The sequence below is a fragment of the Schistocerca nitens genome, unplaced genomic scaffold, assembly GCF_023898315.1.
Source record: "Schistocerca nitens isolate TAMUIC-IGC-003100 unplaced genomic scaffold, iqSchNite1.1 HiC_scaffold_454, whole genome shotgun sequence".
In the NCBI taxonomy this organism is placed as follows: domain Eukaryota; kingdom Metazoa; phylum Arthropoda; class Insecta; order Orthoptera; family Acrididae; genus Schistocerca; species Schistocerca nitens.
In genome coordinates this window covers 62721-85216 of record NW_026045987.1, presented here as the reverse complement: position 1 = coordinate 85216, position 22496 = coordinate 62721, and the positions used below count along the sequence as shown (strand labels likewise).

Here is a 22496-nt window from a genome sequence, read left to right as displayed (position 1 = left end):
TTCAGAACACAAGACACCAATAAAATTGCACACCTGCTGAGTACATCAAGCGTTAAGAAGATGGCAGATATGCAGAGGACAGCACACTTTAGGCAGTCCTCACACCTTAAAGGGAGAGCACATGGTGGAATGAGAGGACATCTTATAAGGGTGGCACACCCTAAGAGGAGAGTATGCCTTGTAATGTTAGTACACCGTGTGGGGATAGGACAATATATGAAGATGGCATATTTTCTGAAAAATTATATGTTCCAATGACTGCACTCATTATGAGGTTAGCACAAGTTGGCAGTACAGCTCACCATGTGGGGGACAGAATAATTTTCACGGACAGCACAACCTCTGAGGACAGCTCACCTTGCACAGAATGCACACCCCTTGCAAGGACAAAACAGCCTGCAAGGAAAGGACATCTTTCGAGGACAACACACCTTGTGCAGCAGCATACTTTTTGAGGACAGCGTATCTTATGAGAACAACATTTTCAGGACCGTTAAACAAGCGAGGACAGAACACCATATTAAGGTACAACATGTTGGGAGGAAAAACATATTTTCTGATATGTGTATATTGTGCCATGCCATACCTGCTCACCTTGTGATGAGTACAAAACCTGTGAGGACAGTACAGCTTACATTGACAGCAGATATTGACACCAGCAATCCTCACAATGACAGAACAGGTAGTTAGTGTATCTGACCTTGTGAACATAGCATGCTTTTTGATGACAGCACAGCACACATTGCAAGGACAGCACACCTTGCGAGGGAAGCACACTTTTTGGGGACAGCACAATTTGCGAGGACAGCACAAGTTGTGAGTACAGCACAACTTGCGAGGACAGCACAGCTTGCAAGGACAGCACAGCTTGCAAGGACAGCACAGCTTGCAAGGACAGCACAGCTTGCAAGGACAGCACAGCTTGCAAGGACAGCACAGCCTGAGAGGACAGCACAGCTTGCGAGGACAGCACTGCTTGAGAGGACAGCACAGCTTGCGAGGACAGCACAGCTTGCGAGGGCAGCACAGCTTGCGAGGGCAGCACAGCTTGCGAGGGCAGCACAGCTTGCGAGGGCAGCACAGCTTGCGAGGACAACAGACCTTGTGATTAACAATGCGGATGCCATAACCCTAGTACATTCAGTAACTGTTTCATTTGCAGCAACCTTTATGTATACAGTAACACTTGCATGTACAGATATACTGAAATGAATAGGAAGAACTTCACATTCAGCAGTTTTAGCTGATAGAACATGAATAGTGTGTGCTGCAACTCTTGCATGCACAGTATCTCTAATGTACAGAGTAAGTTTTGCGTAAGCAGTCACTTCTCCATGCCAGGTATCTCTTGCAAGTTCAGTAATAGATGCTTTTGCAGCTGAGTTATGTGTAGTAACTACATAACTTGAATAGACTGCTTTGCTTGCATGCTGTAATGCAGAAAAAAAGAAATGGGGAGGAGAAAAAGCAGTATTTAGAAAGAAGGGAGGGAGTGTATGAGGAAAGTATGTTTGAAAGAGTTGAAGAGGATAGTAATATGGGGAAGGAGGAGAGGAGGAGAAGGAAGCCATGGTGAGAAGAGGGAGAATGTATGGGGCAAAGAGGAAACGATGGAGAGAAGTAAGGAAGGAACAAAAGTAACAGGTAATATAACTATAAAGTGAAAGGAGGAGGATAGAGAAAAGTAATATATATACATAGTGTGTAGATGGTATGTTTACTACAATTGAGAACACACAAAAACGCTGTATAGGCAGTGAAGTGGAGACTCAAAAGGAGAAATAACCACTAAGTCTGTGGTGAGGCAAGAAGGAAGAACGTCCATAACAGTAAGCGCTACTGAATAATAAAGTGGGGAAATCAAAGTGTAGAATGGTAGTCGAGCCACATGGTGGCTAGAATAAAAGACACTCGTCGGTGTGGTGTCTAATATCAGTCATGCTGTCTGTCAAGACAACAACAAGAATGTACAGATCAAACTGGTGCATCGAAATTCTTGACGACTGGAGCATTATAATCAGTACCATAAGCTGTGCTGTGTGGCGCCAATTAACAAGTTGTCAGACGAGAATCGAAGGCAACATATCCACCGTAATACAAAAGATGAGAGACAGACGTACCAGTATTGCTAGACATGCCTAATGCCGCATAAATCCACGCTGCGACTTGTGCCGCCCATTGACATAACGTAGTGTTACAGATGAAGTGCCTGCCGAATACGTGGAGGGATTTCTATAGACTGTAACAATAAAAAAAAAAAAAGGAAAGTGTGAAGAGCGTGGGACACAGGGCATCCGATACATTGTACACCAAGGACGGAATGCGTCGGAAAGCGCGGTCCAGTATTGCGATAGGTGGTGTGTTGGGGGGGGGGAGGGGGTTAAGGGGCACAAAATGCGGCCCGTCATTCGTCGGAATTCGCAGCTCGCGGCCGATATCCTGTGGTGCGATTCCAGGGATGAGCACAGCCTCTCACAGTCGCCTGGAGGCGCCATAAAATTTTGACTGTTCAGACTAAGCACATTCATATCGACATGGCGAACATCCATGTTCAGCTATTTGCTTCCAGGCTCCACCTCCTGAGTTAGCAGGCTCCGATGTAATATTGTTGCAACCCTAGCTTCCGACTGAGAAAGCAAAACAGAAATTTACAGATCACACACACTCACAAATCGTCGCAATTGGGCTGCATTAAAATAATTGGAGCATTACATAATAATTAAGTCACAAGCAGTGCTGTGTGGCAGCAGTGAAAGTGTTTCCATAAGGAAATCCAGGGGAAAAAAAGATTCGCTGTAATACACGCCGTCAGAGGTGGGGGTGGCACGCCTGCTAATACAATTAACGGCGACTATTTTAATTGCTGCTTGGGGGCTGGTGTGTCTGACAGCTTGGCAGCGCACATACTGCTTCCTCACTTGCTTCCCAACTTAGCAAGCGAAGTCGCAAACAAGTTATTTCAACAGGCGCATTTGTATCACCTGTGTAGTTTGTGTGTGTGTGTGGGGGGGGGGGGCGGGGGGGGGGGGGAAGATGAAAGTAGTGCGCAGCCTGTTGGCTTGGCAGCATGCATTTTGTTTCCCTTCTAGCCGCCCGACTTAGCAGGCAGCATGTATTTTGTCCCCCTCCTAGACGCCCGACTTAGCAAGCGACTTTGCAATGCGACTCCGCTGCGCTCCGCTTGCTCACAGTTACCTTATAAGGCGGCCGGTCCGAACAAGTGGCAGCGAGAGGCCCGCGTATACTAAGCGGTGCGCGGAATATCTTCTGCGTCAACGCAACAAACAACACGTCACCTACAATCTTAAAACTTTGACACCGCCAAGCGACCACCGTCCTCAGTACGTCATAAAAATTTCACCTCGATACGACCTCACTGTCCCAGGCAAAAACGCACTCAAAGACGTAAATACAAACCGAAAAGAAAAACGGGTTACACAAACTCACGCAAAAGCTACTTTTTCGTCTTATCTAGTTACAAATTAAACACTTTCCGTTACTCTCCTTTCATTCTACTGTGGAAACTAGTATTTTTTTACGTCGCCACGCGGTCCGATATCAAAGCAAATTACGCTTACTGCGCTAGCCGGCGCGGCGCGTCTCCGCTCATCGTGTTTCAAAACACACTGCATAAACGTCCGTAACTCATCGATGCCTTCACTTACAATCTTAAAACTTTGACACCGCCAAGCGACCACCGTCCTCAGTACGTCATAAAAATTTCACCTCGATACGACCTCACTGTCCCAGGCAAAAACGCACTCAAAGACGTAAATACAAACCGAAAAGAAAAACGGGTTACACAAACTCACGCAAAAGCTACTTTTTCGTCTTATCTAGTTACAAATTAAACACTTTCCGTTACTCTCCTTTCATTCTACTGTGGAAACTAGTATTTTTTTACGTCGCCACGCGGTCCGATATCAAAGCAAATTACGCTTACTGCGCTAGCCGGCGCGGCGCGTCTCCGCTCATCGTGTTTCAAAACACACTGCATAAACGTCCGTAACTCATCGATGCCTTCACTTACAATCTTAAAACTTTGACACCGCCAAGCGACCACCGTCCTCAGTACGTCATAAAAATTTCACCTCGATACGACCTCACTGTCCCAGGCAAAAACGCACTCAAAGACGTAAATACAAACCGAAAAGAAAAACGGGTTACACAAACTCACGCAAAAGCTACTTTTTCGTCTTATCTAGTTACAAATTAAACACTTTCCGTTACTCTCCTTTCATTCTACTGTGGAAACTAGTATTTTTTTACGTCGCCACGCGGTCCGATATCAAAGCAAATTACGCTTACTGCGCTAGCCGGCGCGGCGCGTCTCCGCTCATCGTGTTTCAAAACACACTGCATAAACGTCCGTAACTCATCGATGCCTTCACTTACAATCTTAAAACTTTGACACCGCCAAGCGACCACCGTCCTCAGTACGTCATAAAAATTTCACCTCGATACGACCTCACTGTCCCAGGCAAAAACGCACTCAAAGACGTAAATACAAACCGAAAAGAAAAACGGGTTACACAAACTCACGCAAAAGCTACTTTTTCGTCTTATCTAGTTACAAATTAAACACTTTCCGTTACTCTCCTTTCATTCTACTGTGGAAACTAGTATTTTTTTACGTCGCCACGCGGTCCGATATCAAAGCAAATTACGCTTACTGCGCTAGCCGGCGCGGCGCGTCTCCGCTCATCGTGTTTCAAAACACACTGCATAAACGTCCGTAACTCATCGATGCCTTCACTTACAATCTTAAAACTTTGACACCGCCAAGCGACCACCGTCCTCAGTACGTCATAAAAATTTCACCTCGATACGACCTCACTGTCACAGGCAAAAACGCACTCAAAGACGTAAATACAAACCGAAAAGAAAAACGGGTTACACAAACTCACGCAAAAGCTACTTTTTCGTCTTATCTAGTTACAAATTAAACACTTTCCGTTACTCTCCTTTCATTCTACTGTGGAAACTAGTATTTTTTTACGTCGCCACGCGGTCCGATATCAAAGCAAATTACGCTTACTGCGCTAGCCGGCGCGGCGCGTCTCCGCTCATCGTGTTTCAAAACACACTGCATAAACGTCCGTAACTCATCGATGCCTTCACTTACAATCTTAAAACTTTGACACCGCCAAGCGACCACCGTCCTCAGTACGTCATAAAAATTTCACCTCGATACGACCTCACTGTCCCAGGCAAAAACGCACTCAAAGACGTAAATACAAACCGAAAAGAAAAACGGGTTACACAAACTCACGCAAAAGCTACTTTTTCGTCTTATCTAGTTACAAATTAAACACTTTCCGTTACTCTCCTTTCATTCTACTGTGGAAACTAGTATTTTTTTACGTCGCCACGCGGTCCGATATCAAAGCAAATTACGCTTACTGCGCTAGCCGGCGCGGCGCGTCTCCGCTCATCGTGTTTCAAAACACACTGCATAAACGTCCGTAACTCATCGATGCCTTCACTTACAATCTTAAAACTTTGACACCGCCAAGCGACCACCGTCCTCAGTACGTCATAAAAATTTCACCTCGATACGACCTCACTGTCCCAGGCAAAAACGCACTCAAAGACGTAAATACAAACCGAAAAGAAAAACGGGTTACACAAACTCACGCAAAAGCTACTTTTTCGTCTTATCTAGTTACAAATTAAACACTTTCCGTTACTCTCCTTTCATTCTACTGTGGAAACTAGTATTTTTTTACGTCGCCACGCGGTCCGATATCAAAGCAAATTACGCTTACTGCGCTAGCCGGCGCGGCGCGTCTCCGCTCATCGTGTTTCAAAACACACTGCATAAACGTCCGTAACTCATCGATGCCTTCACTTACAATCTTAAAACTTTGACACCGCCAAGCGACCACCGTCCTCAGTACGTCATAAAAATTTCACCTCGATACGACCTCACTGTCCCAGGCAAAAACGCACTCAAAGACGTAAATACAAACCGAAAAGAAAAACGGGTTACACAAACTCACGCAAAAGCTACTTTTTCGTCTTATCTAGTTACAAATTAAACACTTTCCGTTACTCTCCTTTCATTCTACTGTGGAAACTAGTATTTTTTTACGTCGCCACGCGGTCCGATATCAAAGCAAATTACGCTTACTGCGCTAGCCGGCGCGGCGCGTCTCCGCTCATCGTGTTTCAAAACACACTGCATAAACGTCCGTAACTCATCGATGCCTTCACTTACAATCTTAAAACTTTGACACCGCCAAGCGACCACCGTCCTCAGTACGTCATAAAAATTTCACCTCGATACGACCTCACTGTCCCAGGCAAAAACGCACTCAAAGACGTAAATACAAACCGAAAAGAAAAACGGGTTACACAAACTCACGCAAAAGCTACTTTTTCGTCTTATCTAGTTACAAATTAAACACTTTCCGTTACTCTCCTTTCATTCTACTGTGGAAACTAGTATTTTTTTACGTCGCCACGCGGTCCGATATCAAAGCAAATTACGCTTACTGCGCTAGCCGGCGCGGCGCGTCTCCGCTCATCGTGTTTCAAAACACACTGCATAAACGTCCGTAACTCATCGATGCCTTCACTTACAATCTTAAAACTTTGACACCGCCAAGCGACCACCGTCCTCAGTACGTCATAAAAATTTCACCTCGATACGACCTCACTGTCCCAGGCAAAAACGCACTCAAAGACGTAAATACAAACCGAAAAGAAAAACGGGTTACACAAACTCACGCAAAAGCTACTTTTTCGTCTTATCTAGTTACAAATTAAACACTTTCCGTTACTCTCCTTTCATTCTACTGTGGAAACTAGTATTTTTTTACGTCGCCACGCGGTCCGATATCAAAGCAAATTACGCTTACTGCGCTAGCCGGCGCGGCGCGTCTCCGCTCATCGTGTTTCAAAACACACTGCATAAACGTCCGTAACTCATCGATGCCTTCACTTACAATCTTAAAACTTTGACACCGCCAAGCGACCACCGTCCTCAGTACGTCATAAAAATTTCACCTCGATACGACCTCACTGTCCCAGGCAAAAACGCACTCAAAGACGTAAATACAAACCGAAAAGAAAAACGGGTTACACAAACTCACGCAAAAGCTACTTTTTCGTCTTATCTAGTTACAAATTAAACACTTTCCGTTACTCTCCTTTCATTCTACTGTGGAAACTAGTATTTTTTTACGTCGCCACGCGGTCCGATATCAAAGCAAATTACGCTTACTGCGCTAGCCGGCGCGGCGCGTCTCCGCTCATCGTGTTTCAAAACACACTGCATAAACGTCCGTAACTCATCGATGCCTTCACTTACAATCTTAAAACTTTGACACCGCCAAGCGACCACCGTCCTCAGTACGTCATAAAAATTTCACCTCGATACGACCTCACTGTCCCAGGCAAAAACGCACTCAAAGACGTAAATACAAACCGAAAAGAAAAACGGGTTACACAAACTCACGCAAAAGCTACTTTTTCGTCTTATCTAGTTACAAATTAAACACTTTCCGTTACTCTCCTTTCATTCTACTGTGGAAACTAGTATTTTTTTACGTCGCCACGCGGTCCGATATCAAAGCAAATTACGCTTACTGCGCTAGCCGGCGCGGCGCGTCTCCGCTCATCGTGTTTCAAAACACACTGCATAAACGTCCGTAACTCATCGATGCCTTCACTTACAATCTTAAAACTTTGACACCGCCAAGCGACCACCGTCCTCAGTACGTCATAAAAATTTCACCTCGATACGACCTCACTGTCCCAGGCAAAAACGCACTCAAAGACGTAAATACAAACCGAAAAGAAAAACGGGTTACACAAACTCACGCAAAAGCTACTTTTTCGTCTTATCTAGTTACAAATTAAACACTTTCCGTTACTCTCCTTTCATTCTACTGTGGAAACTAGTATTTTTTTACGTCGCCACGCGGTCCGATATCAAAGCAAATTACGCTTACTGCGCTAGCCGGCGCGGCGCGTCTCCGCTCATCGTGTTTCAAAACACACTGCATAAACGTCCGTAACTCATCGATGCCTTCACTTACAATCTTAAAACTTTGACACCGCCAAGCGACCACCGTCCTCAGTACGTCATAAAAATTTCACCTCGATACGACCTCACTGTCCCAGGCAAAAACGCACTCAAAGACGTAAATACAAACCGAAAAGAAAAACGGGTTACACAAACTCACGCAAAAGCTACTTTTTCGTCTTATCTAGTTACAAATTAAACACTTTCCGTTACTCTCCTTTCATTCTACTGTGGAAACTAGTATTTTTTTACGTCGCCACGCGGTCCGATATCAAAGCAAATTACGCTTACTGCGCTAGCCGGCGCGGCGCGTCTCCGCTCATCGTGTTTCAAAACACACTGCATAAACGTCCGTAACTCATCGATGCCTTCACTTACAATCTTAAAACTTTGACACCGCCAAGCGACCACCGTCCTCAGTACGTCATAAAAATTTCACCTCGATACGACCTCACTGTCCCAGGCAAAAACGCACTCAAAGACGTAAATACAAACCGAAAAGAAAAACGGGTTACACAAACTCACGCAAAAGCTACTTTTTCGTCTTATCTAGTTACAAATTAAACACTTTCCGTTACTCTCCTTTCATTCTACTGTGGAAACTAGTATTTTTTTACGTCGCCACGCGGTCCGATATCAAAGCAAATTACGCTTACTGCGCTAGCCGGCGCGGCGCGTCTCCGCTCATCGTGTTTCAAAACACACTGCATAAACGTCCGTAACTCATCGATGCCTTCACTTACAATCTTAAAACTTTGACACCGCCAAGCGACCACCGTCCTCAGTACGTCATAAAAATTTCACCTCGATACGACCTCACTGTCCCAGGCAAAAACGCACTCAAAGACGTAAATACAAACCGAAAAGAAAAACGGGTTACACAAACTCACGCAAAAGCTACTTTTTCGTCTTATCTAGTTACAAATTAAACACTTTCCGTTACTCTCCTTTCATTCTACTGTGGAAACTAGTATTTTTTTACGTCGCCACGCGGTCCGATATCAAAGCAAATTACGCTTACTGCGCTAGCCGGCGCGGCGCGTCTCCGCTCATCGTGTTTCAAAACACACTGCATAAACGTCCGTAACTCATCGATGCCTTCACTTACAATCTTAAAACTTTGACACCGCCAAGCGACCACCGTCCTCAGTACGTCATAAAAATTTCACCTCGATACGACCTCACTGTCCCAGGCAAAAACGCACTCAAAGACGTAAATACAAACCGAAAAGAAAAACGGGTTACACAAACTCACGCAAAAGCTACTTTTTCGTCTTATCTAGTTACAAATTAAACACTTTCCGTTACTCTCCTTTCATTCTACTGTGGAAACTAGTATTTTTTTACGTCGCCACGCGGTCCGATATCAAAGCAAATTACGCTTACTGCGCTAGCCGGCGCGGCGCGTCTCCGCTCATCGTGTTTCAAAACACACTGCATAAACGTCCGTAACTCATCGATGCCTTCACTTACAATCTTAAAACTTTGACACCGCCAAGCGACCACCGTCCTCAGTACGTCATAAAAATTTCACCTCGATACGACCTCACTGTCCCAGGCAAAAACGCACTCAAAGACGTAAATACAAACCGAAAAGAAAAACGGGTTACACAAACTCACGCAAAAGCTACTTTTTCGTCTTATCTAGTTACAAATTAAACACTTTCCGTTACTCTCCTTTCATTCTACTGTGGAAACTAGTATTTTTTTACGTCGCCACGCGGTCCGATATCAAAGCAAATTACGCTTACTGCGCTAGCCGGCGCGGCGCGTCTCCGCTCATCGTGTTTCAAAACACACTGCATAAACGTCCGTAACTCATCGATGCCTTCACTTACAATCTTAAAACTTTGACACCGCCAAGCGACCACCGTCCTCAGTACGTCATAAAAATTTCACCTCGATACGACCTCACTGTCCCAGGCAAAAACGCACTCAAAGACGTAAATACAAACCGAAAAGAAAAACGGGTTACACAAACTCACGCAAAAGCTACTTTTTCGTCTTATCTAGTTACAAATTAAACACTTTCCGTTACTCTCCTTTCATTCTACTGTGGAAACTAGTATTTTTTTACGTCGCCACGCGGTCCGATATCAAAGCAAATTACGCTTACTGCGCTAGCCGGCGCGGCGCGTCTCCGCTCATCGTGTTTCAAAACACACTGCATAAACGTCCGTAACTCATCGATGCCTTCACTTACAATCTTAAAACTTTGACACCGCCAAGCGACCACCGTCCTCAGTACGTCATAAAAATTTCACCTCGATACGACCTCACTGTCCCAGGCAAAAACGCACTCAAAGACGTAAATACAAACCGAAAAGAAAAACGGGTTACACAAACTCACGCAAAAGCTACTTTTTCGTCTTATCTAGTTACAAATTAAACACTTTCCGTTACTCTCCTTTCATTCTACTGTGGAAACTAGTATTTTTTTACGTCGCCACGCGGTCCGATATCAAAGCAAATTACGCTTACTGCGCTAGCCGGCGCGGCGCGTCTCCGCTCATCGTGTTTCAAAACACACTGCATAAACGTCCGTAACTCATCGATGCCTTCACTTACAATCTTAAAACTTTGACACCGCCAAGCGACCACCGTCCTCAGTACGTCATAAAAATTTCACCTCGATACGACCTCACTGTCCCAGGCAAAAACGCACTCAAAGACGTAAATACAAACCGAAAAGAAAAACGGGTTACACAAACTCACGCAAAAGCTACTTTTTCGTCTTATCTAGTTACAAATTAAACACTTTCCGTTACTCTCCTTTCATTCTACTGTGGAAACTAGTATTTTTTTACGTCGCCACGCGGTCCGATATCAAAGCAAATTACGCTTACTGCGCTAGCCGGCGCGGCGCGTCTCCGCTCATCGTGTTTCAAAACACACTGCATAAACGTCCGTAACTCATCGATGCCTTCACTTACAATCTTAAAACTTTGACACCGCCAAGCGACCACCGTCCTCAGTACGTCATAAAAATTTCACCTCGATACGACCTCACTGTCCCAGGCAAAAACGCACTCAAAGACGTAAATACAAACCGAAAAGAAAAACGGGTTACACAAACTCACGCAAAAGCTACTTTTTCGTCTTATCTAGTTACAAATTAAACACTTTCCGTTACTCTCCTTTCATTCTACTGTGGAAACTAGTATTTTTTTACGTCGCCACGCGGTCCGATATCAAAGCAAATTACGCTTACTGCGCTAGCCGGCGCGGCGCGTCTCCGCTCATCGTGTTTCAAAACACACTGCATAAACGTCCGTAACTCATCGATGCCTTCACTTACAATCTTAAAACTTTGACACCGCCAAGCGACCACCGTCCTCAGTACGTCATAAAAATTTCACCTCGATACGACCTCACTGTCCCAGGCAAAAACGCACTCAAAGACGTAAATACAAACCGAAAAGAAAAACGGGTTACACAAACTCACGCAAAAGCTACTTTTTCGTCTTATCTAGTTACAAATTAAACACTTTCCGTTACTCTCCTTTCATTCTACTGTGGAAACTAGTATTTTTTTACGTCGCCACGCGGTCCGATATCAAAGCAAATTACGCTTACTGCGCTAGCCGGCGCGGCGCGTCTCCGCTCATCGTGTTTCAAAACACACTGCATAAACGTCCGTAACTCATCGATGCCTTCACTTACAATCTTAAAACTTTGACACCGCCAAGCGACCACCGTCCTCAGTACGTCATAAAAATTTCACCTCGATACGACCTCACTGTCCCAGGCAAAAACGCACTCAAAGACGTAAATACAAACCGAAAAGAAAAACGGGTTACACAAACTCACGCAAAAGCTACTTTTTCGTCTTATCTAGTTACAAATTAAACACTTTCCGTTACTCTCCTTTCATTCTACTGTGGAAACTAGTATTTTTTTACGTCGCCACGCGGTCCGATATCAAAGCAAATTACGCTTACTGCGCTAGCCGGCGCGGCGCGTCTCCGCTCATCGTGTTTCAAAACACACTGCATAAACGTCCGTAACTCATCGATGCCTTCACTTACAATCTTAAAACTTTGACACCGCCAAGCGACCACCGTCCTCAGTACGTCATAAAAATTTCACCTCGATACGACCTCACTGTCCCAGGCAAAAACGCACTCAAAGACGTAAATACAAACCGAAAAGAAAAACGGGTTACACAAACTCACGCAAAAGCTACTTTTTCGTCTTATCTAGTTACAAATTAAACACTTTCCGTTACTCTCCTTTCATTCTACTGTGGAAACTAGTATTTTTTTACGTCGCCACGCGGTCCGATATCAAAGCAAATTACGCTTACTGCGCTAGCCGGCGCGGCGCGTCTCCGCTCATCGTGTTTCAAAACACACTGCATAAACGTCCGTAACTCATCGATGCCTTCACTTACAATCTTAAAACTTTGACACCGCCAAGCGACCACCGTCCTCAGTACGTCATAAAAATTTCACCTCGATACGACCTCACTGTCCCAGGCAAAAACGCACTCAAAGACGTAAATACAAACCGAAAAGAAAAACGGGTTACACAAACTCACGCAAAAGCTACTTTTTCGTCTTATCTAGTTACAAATTAAACACTTTCCGTTACTCTCCATTCATTCTACTGTGGAAACTAGTATTTTTTTACGTCGCCACGCGGTCCGATATCAAAGCAAATTACGCTTACTGCGCTAGCCGGCGCGGCGCGTCTCCGCTCATCGTGTTTCAAAACACACTGCATAAACGTCCGTAACTCATCGATGCCTTCACTTACAATCTTAAAACTTTGACACCGCCAAGCGACCACCGTCCTCAGTACGTCATAAAAATTTCACCTCGATACGACCTCACTGTCCCAGGCAAAAACGCACTCAAAGACGTAAATACAAACCGAAAAGAAAAACGGGTTACACAAACTCACGCAAAAGCTACTTTTTCGTCTTATCTAGTTACAAATTAAACACTTTCCGTTACTCTCCTTTCATTCTACTGTGGAAACTAGTATTTTTTTACGTCGCCACGCGGTCCGATATCAAAGCAAATTACGCTTACTGCGCTAGCCGGCGCGGCGCGTCTCCGCTCATCGTGTTTCAAAACACACTGCATAAACGTCCGTAACTCATCGATGCCTTCACTTACAATCTTAAAACTTTGACACCGCCAAGCGACCACCGTCCTCAGTACGTCATAAAAATTTCACCTCGATACGACCTCACTGTCCCAGGCAAAAACGCACTCAAAGACGTAAATACAAACCGAAAAGAAAAACGGGTTACACAAACTCACGCAAAAGCTACTTTTTCGTCTTATCTAGTTACAAATTAAACACTTTCCGTTACTCTCCTTTCATTCTACTGTGGAAACTAGTATTTTTTTACGTCGCCACGCGGTCCGATATCAAAGCAAATTACGCTTACTGCGCTAGCCGGCGCGGCGCGTCTCCGCTCATCGTGTTTCAAAACACACTGCATAAACGTCCGTAACTCATCGATGCCTTCACTTACAATCTTAAAACTTTGACACCGCCAAGCGACCACCGTCCTCAGTACGTCATAAAAATTTCACCTCGATACGACCTCACTGTCCCAGGCAAAAACGCACTCAAAGACGTAAATACAAACCGAAAAGAAAAACGGGTTACACAAACTCACGCAAAAGCTACTTTTTCGTCTTATCTAGTTACAAATTAAACACTTTCCGTTACTCTCCTTTCATTCTACTGTGGAAACTAGTATTTTTTTACGTCGCCACGCGGTCCGATATCAAAGCAAATTACGCTTACTGCGCTAGCCGGCGCGGCGCGTCTCCGCTCATCGTGTTTCAAAACACACTGCATAAACGTCCGTAACTCATCGATGCCTTCACTTACAATCTTAAAACTTTGACACCGCCAAGCGACCACCGTCCTCAGTACGTCATAAAAATTTCACCTCGATACGACCTCACTGTCCCAGGCAAAAACGCACTCAAAGACGTAAATACAAACCGAAAAGAAAAACGGGTTACACAAACTCACGCAAAAGCTACTTTTTCGTCTTATCTAGTTACAAATTAAACACTTTCCGTTACTCTCCTTTCATTCTACTGTGGAAACTAGTATTTTTTTACGTCGCCACGCGGTCCGATATCAAAGCAAATTACGCTTACTGCGCTAGCCGGCGCGGCGCGTCTCCGCTCATCGTGTTTCAAAACACACTGCATAAACGTCCGTAACTCATCGATGCCTTCACTTACAATCTTAAAACTTTGACACCGCCAAGCGACCACCGTCCTCAGTACGTCATAAAAATTTCACCTCGATACGACCTCACTGTCCCAGGCAAAAACGCACTCAAAGACGTAAATACAAACCGAAAAGAAAAACGGGTTACACAAACTCACGCAAAAGCTACTTTTTCGTCTTATCTAGTTACAAATTAAACACTTTCCGTTACTCTCCTTTCATTCTACTGTGGAAACTAGTATTTTTTTACGTCGCCACGCGGTCCGATATCAAAGCAAATTACGCTTACTGCGCTAGCCGGCGCGGCGCGTCTCCGCTCATCGTGTTTCAAAACACACTGCATAAACGTCCGTAACTCATCGATGCCTTCACTTACAATCTTAAAACTTTGACACCGCCAAGCGACCACCGTCCTCAGTACGTCATAAAAATTTCACCTCGATACGACCTCACTGTCCCAGGCAAAAACGCACTCAAAGACGTAAATACAAACCGAAAAGAAAAACGGGTTACACAAACTCACGCAAAAGCTACTTTTTCGTCTTATCTAGTTACAAATTAAACACTTTCCGTTACTCTCCTTTCATTCTACTGTGGAAACTAGTATTTTTTTACGTCGCCACGCGGTCCGATATCAAAGCAAATTACGCTTACTGCGCTAGCCGGCGCGGCGCGTCTCCGCTCATCGTGTTTCAAAACACACTGCATAAACGTCCGTAACTCATCGATGCCTTCACTTACAATCTTAAAACTTTGACACCGCCAAGCGACCACCGTCCTCAGTACGTCATAAAAATTTCACCTCGATACGACCTCACTGTCCCAGGCAAAAACGCACTCAAAGACGCAAATGCAAACCGAAAAGAAAAACGGATTACACAAACTCGCGCAAAAGCTACTTTTTCGTCACATGTAGTTACAAATTAAACACTTTCCATTACTCTCCATACATCCTACTGTGGAAACTAGTATTTTTTTACGTCGCCAAACGGTCCTATATCAAAGCAAACTACGCTTACTGGGCCAGGCGGCGCGGCGCGTCTGCGCTCTTCGTGTTTCCAAACACGCTGCATAAACGTCCGTAACTCCTCGATGCCGTCACTTAAAATCTTCAAACTTTGACACCGCCAAGCGACCACCGTCCTCAGTACGTCATAAAAATTTCACCTCGATACGACCTTACTGTCCCAGGCAAAAACGCACTCAAAGACGCAAATGCAAACCGAAAAGAAAAACGGATTACACAAACTCGCGCAAAAGCTACTTTTTCGTCACATGTAGTTACAAATTAAACACTTTCCATTACTCTCCATACATCCTACTGTGGAAACTAGTATTTTTTTACGTCGCCAAACGGTCCTATATCAAAGCAAACTACGCTTACTGGGCCAGGCGGCGCGGCGCGTCTGCGCTCTTCGTGTTTCCAAACACGCTGCATAAACGTCCGTAACTCCTCGATGCCGTCACTTAAAATCTTCAAACTTTGACACCGCCAAGCGACCACCGTCCTCAGTACGTCATAAAAATTTCACCTCGATACGACCTTACTGTCCCAGGCAAAAACGCACTCAAAGACGCAAATGCAAACCGAAAAGAAAAACGGATTACACAAACTCGCGCAAAAGCTACTTTTTCGTCACATGTAGTTACAAATTAAACACTTTCCATTACTCTCCATACATCCTACTGTGGAAACTAGTATTTTTTTACGTCGCCAAACGGTCCTATATCAAAGCAAACTACGCTTACTGGGCCAGGCGGCGCGGCGCGTCTGCGCTCTTCGTGTTTCCAAACACGCTGCATAAACGTCCGTAACTCCTCGATGCCGTCACTTAAAATCTTCAAACTTTGACACCGCCAAGCGACCACCGTCCTCAGTACGTCATAAAAATTTCACCTCGATACGACCTTACTGTCCCAGGCAAAAACGCACTCAAAGACGCAAATGCAAACCGAAAAGAAAAACGGATTACACAAACTCGCGCAAAAGCTACTTTTTCGTCACATGTAGTTACAAATTAAACACTTTCCATTACTCTCCATACATCCTACTGTGGAAACTAGTATTTTTTTACGTCGCCAAACGGTCCTATATCAAAGCAAACTACGCTTACTGGGCCAGGCGGCGCGGCGCGTCTGCGCTCTTCGTGTTTCCAAACACGCTGCATAAACGTCCGTAACTCCTCGATGCCGTCACTTAAAATCTTCAAACTTTGACACCGCCAAGCGACCACCGTCCTCAGTACGTCATAAAAATTTCACCTCGATACGACCTTACTGTCCCAGGCAAAAACGCACTCAAAGACGCAAATGCAAACCGAAAAGAAAAACGGATTACACAAACTCGCGCAAAAGCTACTTTTTCGTCACATGTAGTTACAAATTAAACACTTTCCATTACTCTCCATACATCCTACTGTGGAAACTAGTATTTTTTTACGTCGCCAAACGGTCCTATATCAAAGCAAACTACGCTTACTGGGCCAGGCGGCGCGGCGCGTCTGCGCTCTTCGTGTTTCCAAACACGCTGCATAAACGTCCGTAACTCCTCGATGCCGTCACTTAAAATCTTCAAACTTTGACACCGCCAAGCGACCACCGTCCTCAGTACGTCATAAAAATTTCACCTCGATACGACCTTACTGTCCCAGGCAAAAACGCACTCAAAGACGCAAATGCAAACCGAAAAGAAAAACGGATTACACAAACTCGCGCAAAAGCTACTTTTTCGTCACATGTAGTTACAAATTAAACACTTTCCATTACTCTCCATACATCCTACTGTGGAAACTAGTATTTTTTTACGTCGCCAAACGGTCCTATATCAAAGCAAACTACGCTTACTGGGCCAGGCGGCGCGGCGCGTCTGCGCTCTTCGTGTTTCCAAACACGCTGCATAAACGTCCGTAACTCCTCGATGCCGTCACTTAAAATCTTCAAACTTTGACACCGCCAAGCGACCACCGTCCTCAGTACGTCATAAAAATTTCACCTCGATACGACCTTACTGTCCCAGGCAAAAACGCACTCAAAGACGCAAATGCAAACCGAAAAGAAAAACGGATTACACAAACTCGCGCAAAAGCTACTTTTTCGTCACATGTAGTTACAAATTAAACACTTTCCATTACTCTCCATACATCCTACTGTGGAAACTAGTATTTTTTTACGTCGCCAAACGGTCCTATATCAAAGCAAACTACGCTTACTGGGCCAGGCGGCGCGGCGCGTCTGCGCTCTTCGTGTTTCCAAACACGCTGCATAAACGTCCGTAACTCCTCGATGCCGTCACTTAAAATCTTCAAACTTTGACACCGCCAAGCGACCACCGTCCTCAGTACGTCATAAAAATTTCACCTCGATACGACCTTACTGTCCCAGGCAAAAACGCACTCAAAGACGCAAATGCAAACCGAAAAGAAAAACGGATTACACAAACTCGCGCAAAAGCTACTTTTTCGTCACATGTAGTTACAAATTAAACACTTTCCATTACTCTCCATACATCCTACTGTGGAAACTAGTATTTTTTTACGTCGCCAAACGGTCCTATATCAAAGCAAACTACGCTTACTGGGCCAGGCGGCGCGGCGCGTCTGCGCTCTTCGTGTTTCCAAACACGCTGCATAAACGTCCGTAACTCCTCGATGCCGTCACTTAAAATCTTCAAACTTTGACACCGCCAAGCGACCACCGTCCTCAGTACGTCATAAAAATTTCACCTCGATACGACCTTACTGTCCCAGGCAAAAACGCACTCAAAGACGCAAATGCAAACCGAAAAGAAAAACGGATTACACAAACTCGCGCAAAAGCTACTTTTTCGTCACATGTAGTTACAAATTAAACACTTTCCATTACTCTCCATACATCCTACTGTGGAAACTAGTATTTTTTTACGTCGCCAAACGGTCCTATATCAAAGCAAACTACGCTTACTGGGCCAGGCGGCGCGGCGCGTCTGCGCTCTTCGTGTTTCCAAACACGCTGCATAAACGTCCGTAACTCCTCGATGCCGTCACTTAAAATCTTCAAACTTTGACACCGCCAAGCGACCACCGTCCTCAGTACGTCATAAAAATTTCACCTCGATACGACCTTACTGTCCCAGGCAAAAACGCACTCAAAGACGCAAATGCAAACCGAAAAGAAAAACGGATTACACAAACTCGCGCAAAAGCTACTTTTTCGTCACATGTAGTTACAAATTAAACACTTTCCATTACTCTCCATACATCCTACTGTGGAAACTAGTATTTTTTTACGTCGCCAAACGGTCCTATATCAAAGCAAACTACGCTTACTGGGCCAGGCGGCGCGGCGCGTCTGCGCTCTTCGTGTTTCCAAACACGCTGCATAAACGTCCGTAACTCCTCGATGCCGTCACTTAAAATCTTCAAACTTTGACACCGCCAAGCGACCACCGTCCTCAGTACGTCATAAAAATTTCACCTCGATACGACCTTACTGTCCCAGGCAAAAACGCACTCAAAGACGCAAATGCAAACCGAAAAGAAAAACGGATTACACAAACTCGCGCAAAAGCTACTTTTTCGTCACATGTAGTTACAAATTAAACACTTTCCATTACTCTCCATACATCCTACTGTGGAAACTAGTATTTTTTTACGTCGCCAAACGGTCCTATATCAAAGCAAACTACGCTTACTGGGCCAGGCGGCGCGGCGCGTCTGCGCTCTTCGTGTTTCCAAACACGCTGCATAAACGTCCGTAACTCCTCGATGCCGTCACTTAAAATCTTCAAACTTTGACACCGCCAAGCGACCACCGTCCTCAGTACGTCATAAAAATTTCACCTCGATACGACCTTACTGTCCCAGGCAAAAACGCACTCAAAGACGCAAATGCAAACCGAAAAGAAAAACGGATTACACAAACTCGCGCAAAAGCTACTTTTTCGTCACATGTAGTTACAAATTAAACACTTTCCATTACTCTCCATACATCCTACTGTGGAAACTAGTATTTTTTTACGTCGCCAAACGGTCCTATATCAAAGCAAACTACGCTTACTGGGCCAGGCGGCGCGGCGCGTCTGCGCTCTTCGTGTTTCCAAACACGCTGCATAAACGTCCGTAACTCCTCGATGCCGTCACTTAAAATCTTCAAACTTTGACACCGCCAAGCGACCACCGTCCTCAGTACGTCATAAAAATTTCACCTCGATACGACCTTACTGTCCCAGGCAAAAACGCACTCAAAGACGCAAATGCAAACCGAAAAGAAAAACGGATTACACAAACTCGCGCAAAATCTACTTTTTCGTCACATGTAGTTACAAATTAAACACTTTCCATTACTCTCCATACATCCTACGTCTTATCTAGTTACAAATTAAACACTTTCCGTTACTCTCCTTTCATTCTACTGTGGAAACTAGTATTTTTTTACGTCGCCACGCGGTCCGATATCAAAGCAAATTACGCTTACTGCGCTAGCCGGCAGCTGCCGTCAGCCTCCGAGGCACACAATGGCCGCCCACTGTGTGTTTTCACGCGGCTGCACAGACAAGTTGTTGTACTGCATTTGCGGCATTCTTAGTGGTCTTCCCTGCACGGAAACCGAGCTGCCAGTAGCTCGTACCGCTCAGAAGCCGGTGAGACGACTTCTGGCGCCACCCAGCTTTTCAAAGGCTTTTTCCAGAACATCCAGGAAGCAAGTAGATCTATCGGACTTCCTTGATTATAACTACCTCAGCAATTTTCCATGGCCTATTTCTAGACACAGATTACAAACGAGACATTACCTCTGGCGCCAAAAGTTATGTAATTTCTTCTGATAATCCGTTAGGACATTGCGCTGTGCCTCAAACAAGACTATTTAAGGGTACGGAGACAACCTCATGAATACATGTCAGCAGGGGACCGACCGTTCGAGGGGCTGGAGGCTCGGGAATGGTGTGGAGCGTTTTCGGTTGCAGTGACATGGGACTCCTGGTATGTCTATATACAATTCTGATAGCTGACACGTACATAAGCATCCTGTTTCATCATCTGCATCCATTCGTGTCCATTGTAAAGTCCGACTGATTCGGGCAATTCCAACGCGGGGCAATGCGGCAACCCACATGTCCAGAATTATTACAGAGTGACTCCAGGAAGTTTCTTCTGAATTTAAAAACTTCTGCTAGCCACCAAACTCCCCAGACGTGAGCATTATTGAGCATATCTTGGACGCCTTGCAACGTGTTTTTCAGAAGAGATGTCCACCCTCTGGTTCTCTTACGGATTTACGGACAGTCCTGCCGGATTGAAGGTGTCAGCTCCCTCCAGCACTACTTCAGACATTAGTCAAGTCTGTGGCACATGAACCAATTTCTTTTACTCTTCAGTGCCTACATGTGTGCACGTGTATATGTATGGTTCTTTTTTCACCTACCCATATTATGTACAGGCAAAAACGAATTAGAAACGAAAAAGTGGTTGACTGGCAAAACAGAGTGCTTATTATTAGTTTTCAATTTGTACATGGAATTAAATGCAAATATGGCACATAATTAAACGGAAAAAGCAGATAGTTTATTAATTTAAAAATGTATATGGAATTAAATGTGAAATTATATATGTGATTAAATGGTATAAATGGTTCAAATCGCTCTGAGCACTATGGGACTTAACATCTGTGGTCATCAGTCCCCTAGAACTTAGAACTACCTAAACCTAACTAACCTAAGGACATCACACACATCCATGCCCGAGGCAGGACTCGAACCTGCGACCATAGCGGTCGCGCGGTTTCAGACTGAAGCGCCAGAACCGTTCGGCCACACCGGCTGGCTTAAATGGTATAGAAATTGAATATAGTAAAAAATACACATCGATCTTTTTTTTTACAAAAAAAGATTCTTAACAATATCATTGTTATTTCATAGAAAAGAACCTAATCACTACAAATGCCTAGCCAGAAGTAAATGATGAAAAAGAAGGATTTCCTTAAATGAATATTGTAAGATGTGGCTAGTTATTTACAGTGTGCTGCATTACACATGTCTTTTCTTCAAAAATAGACACCTTACATATCAGCACAAAGTAAACTTCAAGGTAAAACAATAGGAACTAAAAAAATTATGTACAGTCACAGCAGCTTCGCAAAACATTACCCCTGTGTTACAGTAGCTATATATAATTCAGTATTAACATTAAAGTGCTGACTGCTGCGGGCCACACGCTGTGGCGTGCCACCCCCCTGGCCGCCCTCCTGCGTGCACCACCAGCTGCGGCGCCAGCACTGCTGTGGAGGCCGTGGCTGGCTGGCTGGGTGGGGGGCTGGCTGCTGGCTGCGGCCCCGCCTCTGCAGGTCTCCTCTGGCGGCTCCTCACCCAGCCAGCCAGTGGCCACGTGGGGCCCGCGGCGGCAGCTCGCCACAGCACTGCCCGGCCGACACGTGCGCCGCTGCCCCACAGAGGCGTCTCGCGCACAGTGCTGGAGACTCCCGAGTAAGCACTGGCTCGTGGCACGTTTATTTGCAGTACAATGGTGCGGACTGGGATGCGGTGGGACAGAGAGAACAATTTATTTTGTATTTTCTCTATTTACATTTATACATTCTATACTCGTTGTGTTGAGCATTGTTTTCCGGGAAATTGCTTTATATTAGCGTTAAATTCAGCTTGTACAGTGTTCAGTCCAGAAAGTAGCACATATATGAGTAGATATACCATCCCTAAATTCTGCTTCAATGGACTTGATACTAATGGCCTCTCCTGGCACAGGGAGAATACATGAAGTTATAACCTGCTCCTCCCACATTCAGATACCAGCATGTTAGCCCGTCTGTAGCAGTCGCTAACACGTATTATAAAGCACCCAAATTCTCCACACCCAAATGTTTTATTTAAATTCGCATATCCCCTGAATTCAATCATAGCTTCCTATTATATATCCACTATTAAAACTCTCCTCCCATACATTTCAATGTCGGTTGGTGATTTAAATGCACCACACTCTGTTGTCATCTACTTCTTTGAATACTCCCTCATGCTACACAGATAGTCCTTTCGTGCCAAAAACACTTCGAAAGTTTTCTACTTCTACAGCTATCCCAAAGTCACTGCCGGGTTCTGGATCTACGTTCACGGGTTTAGATAGACTAACACTCAAATTATATGTGTTGGTGAAAAGCGATACACTTCTACAACTTAACCGAGACCTGGTGAGTTGAGGAAGCTCTGATATCTGAGTATAATAATAGAAAGACTGCCGGCCGCTGTGGCCGAGCGGTTCTAGCTAATAGTCTT

General features: G+C 44.8%; 1 protein-coding gene across 1 annotated transcript in view; it reads left to right on the top strand.

Annotated features, from left to right (window-relative positions):
* Positions 1-22496, top strand: part of LOC126232146 (uncharacterized) — a gene marked incomplete at both ends in the record, with an annotated part of 78769 nt that overhangs the window by 641 nt on the left and 55632 nt on the right. Inside the window, one exon of the mRNA XM_049942451.1 lies at positions 21405-21695. Within this exon, the coding sequence (XP_049798408.1) occupies positions 21405-21695 (291 nt within the window). The remainder of the gene's footprint in view (positions 1-21404; positions 21696-22496) is intronic.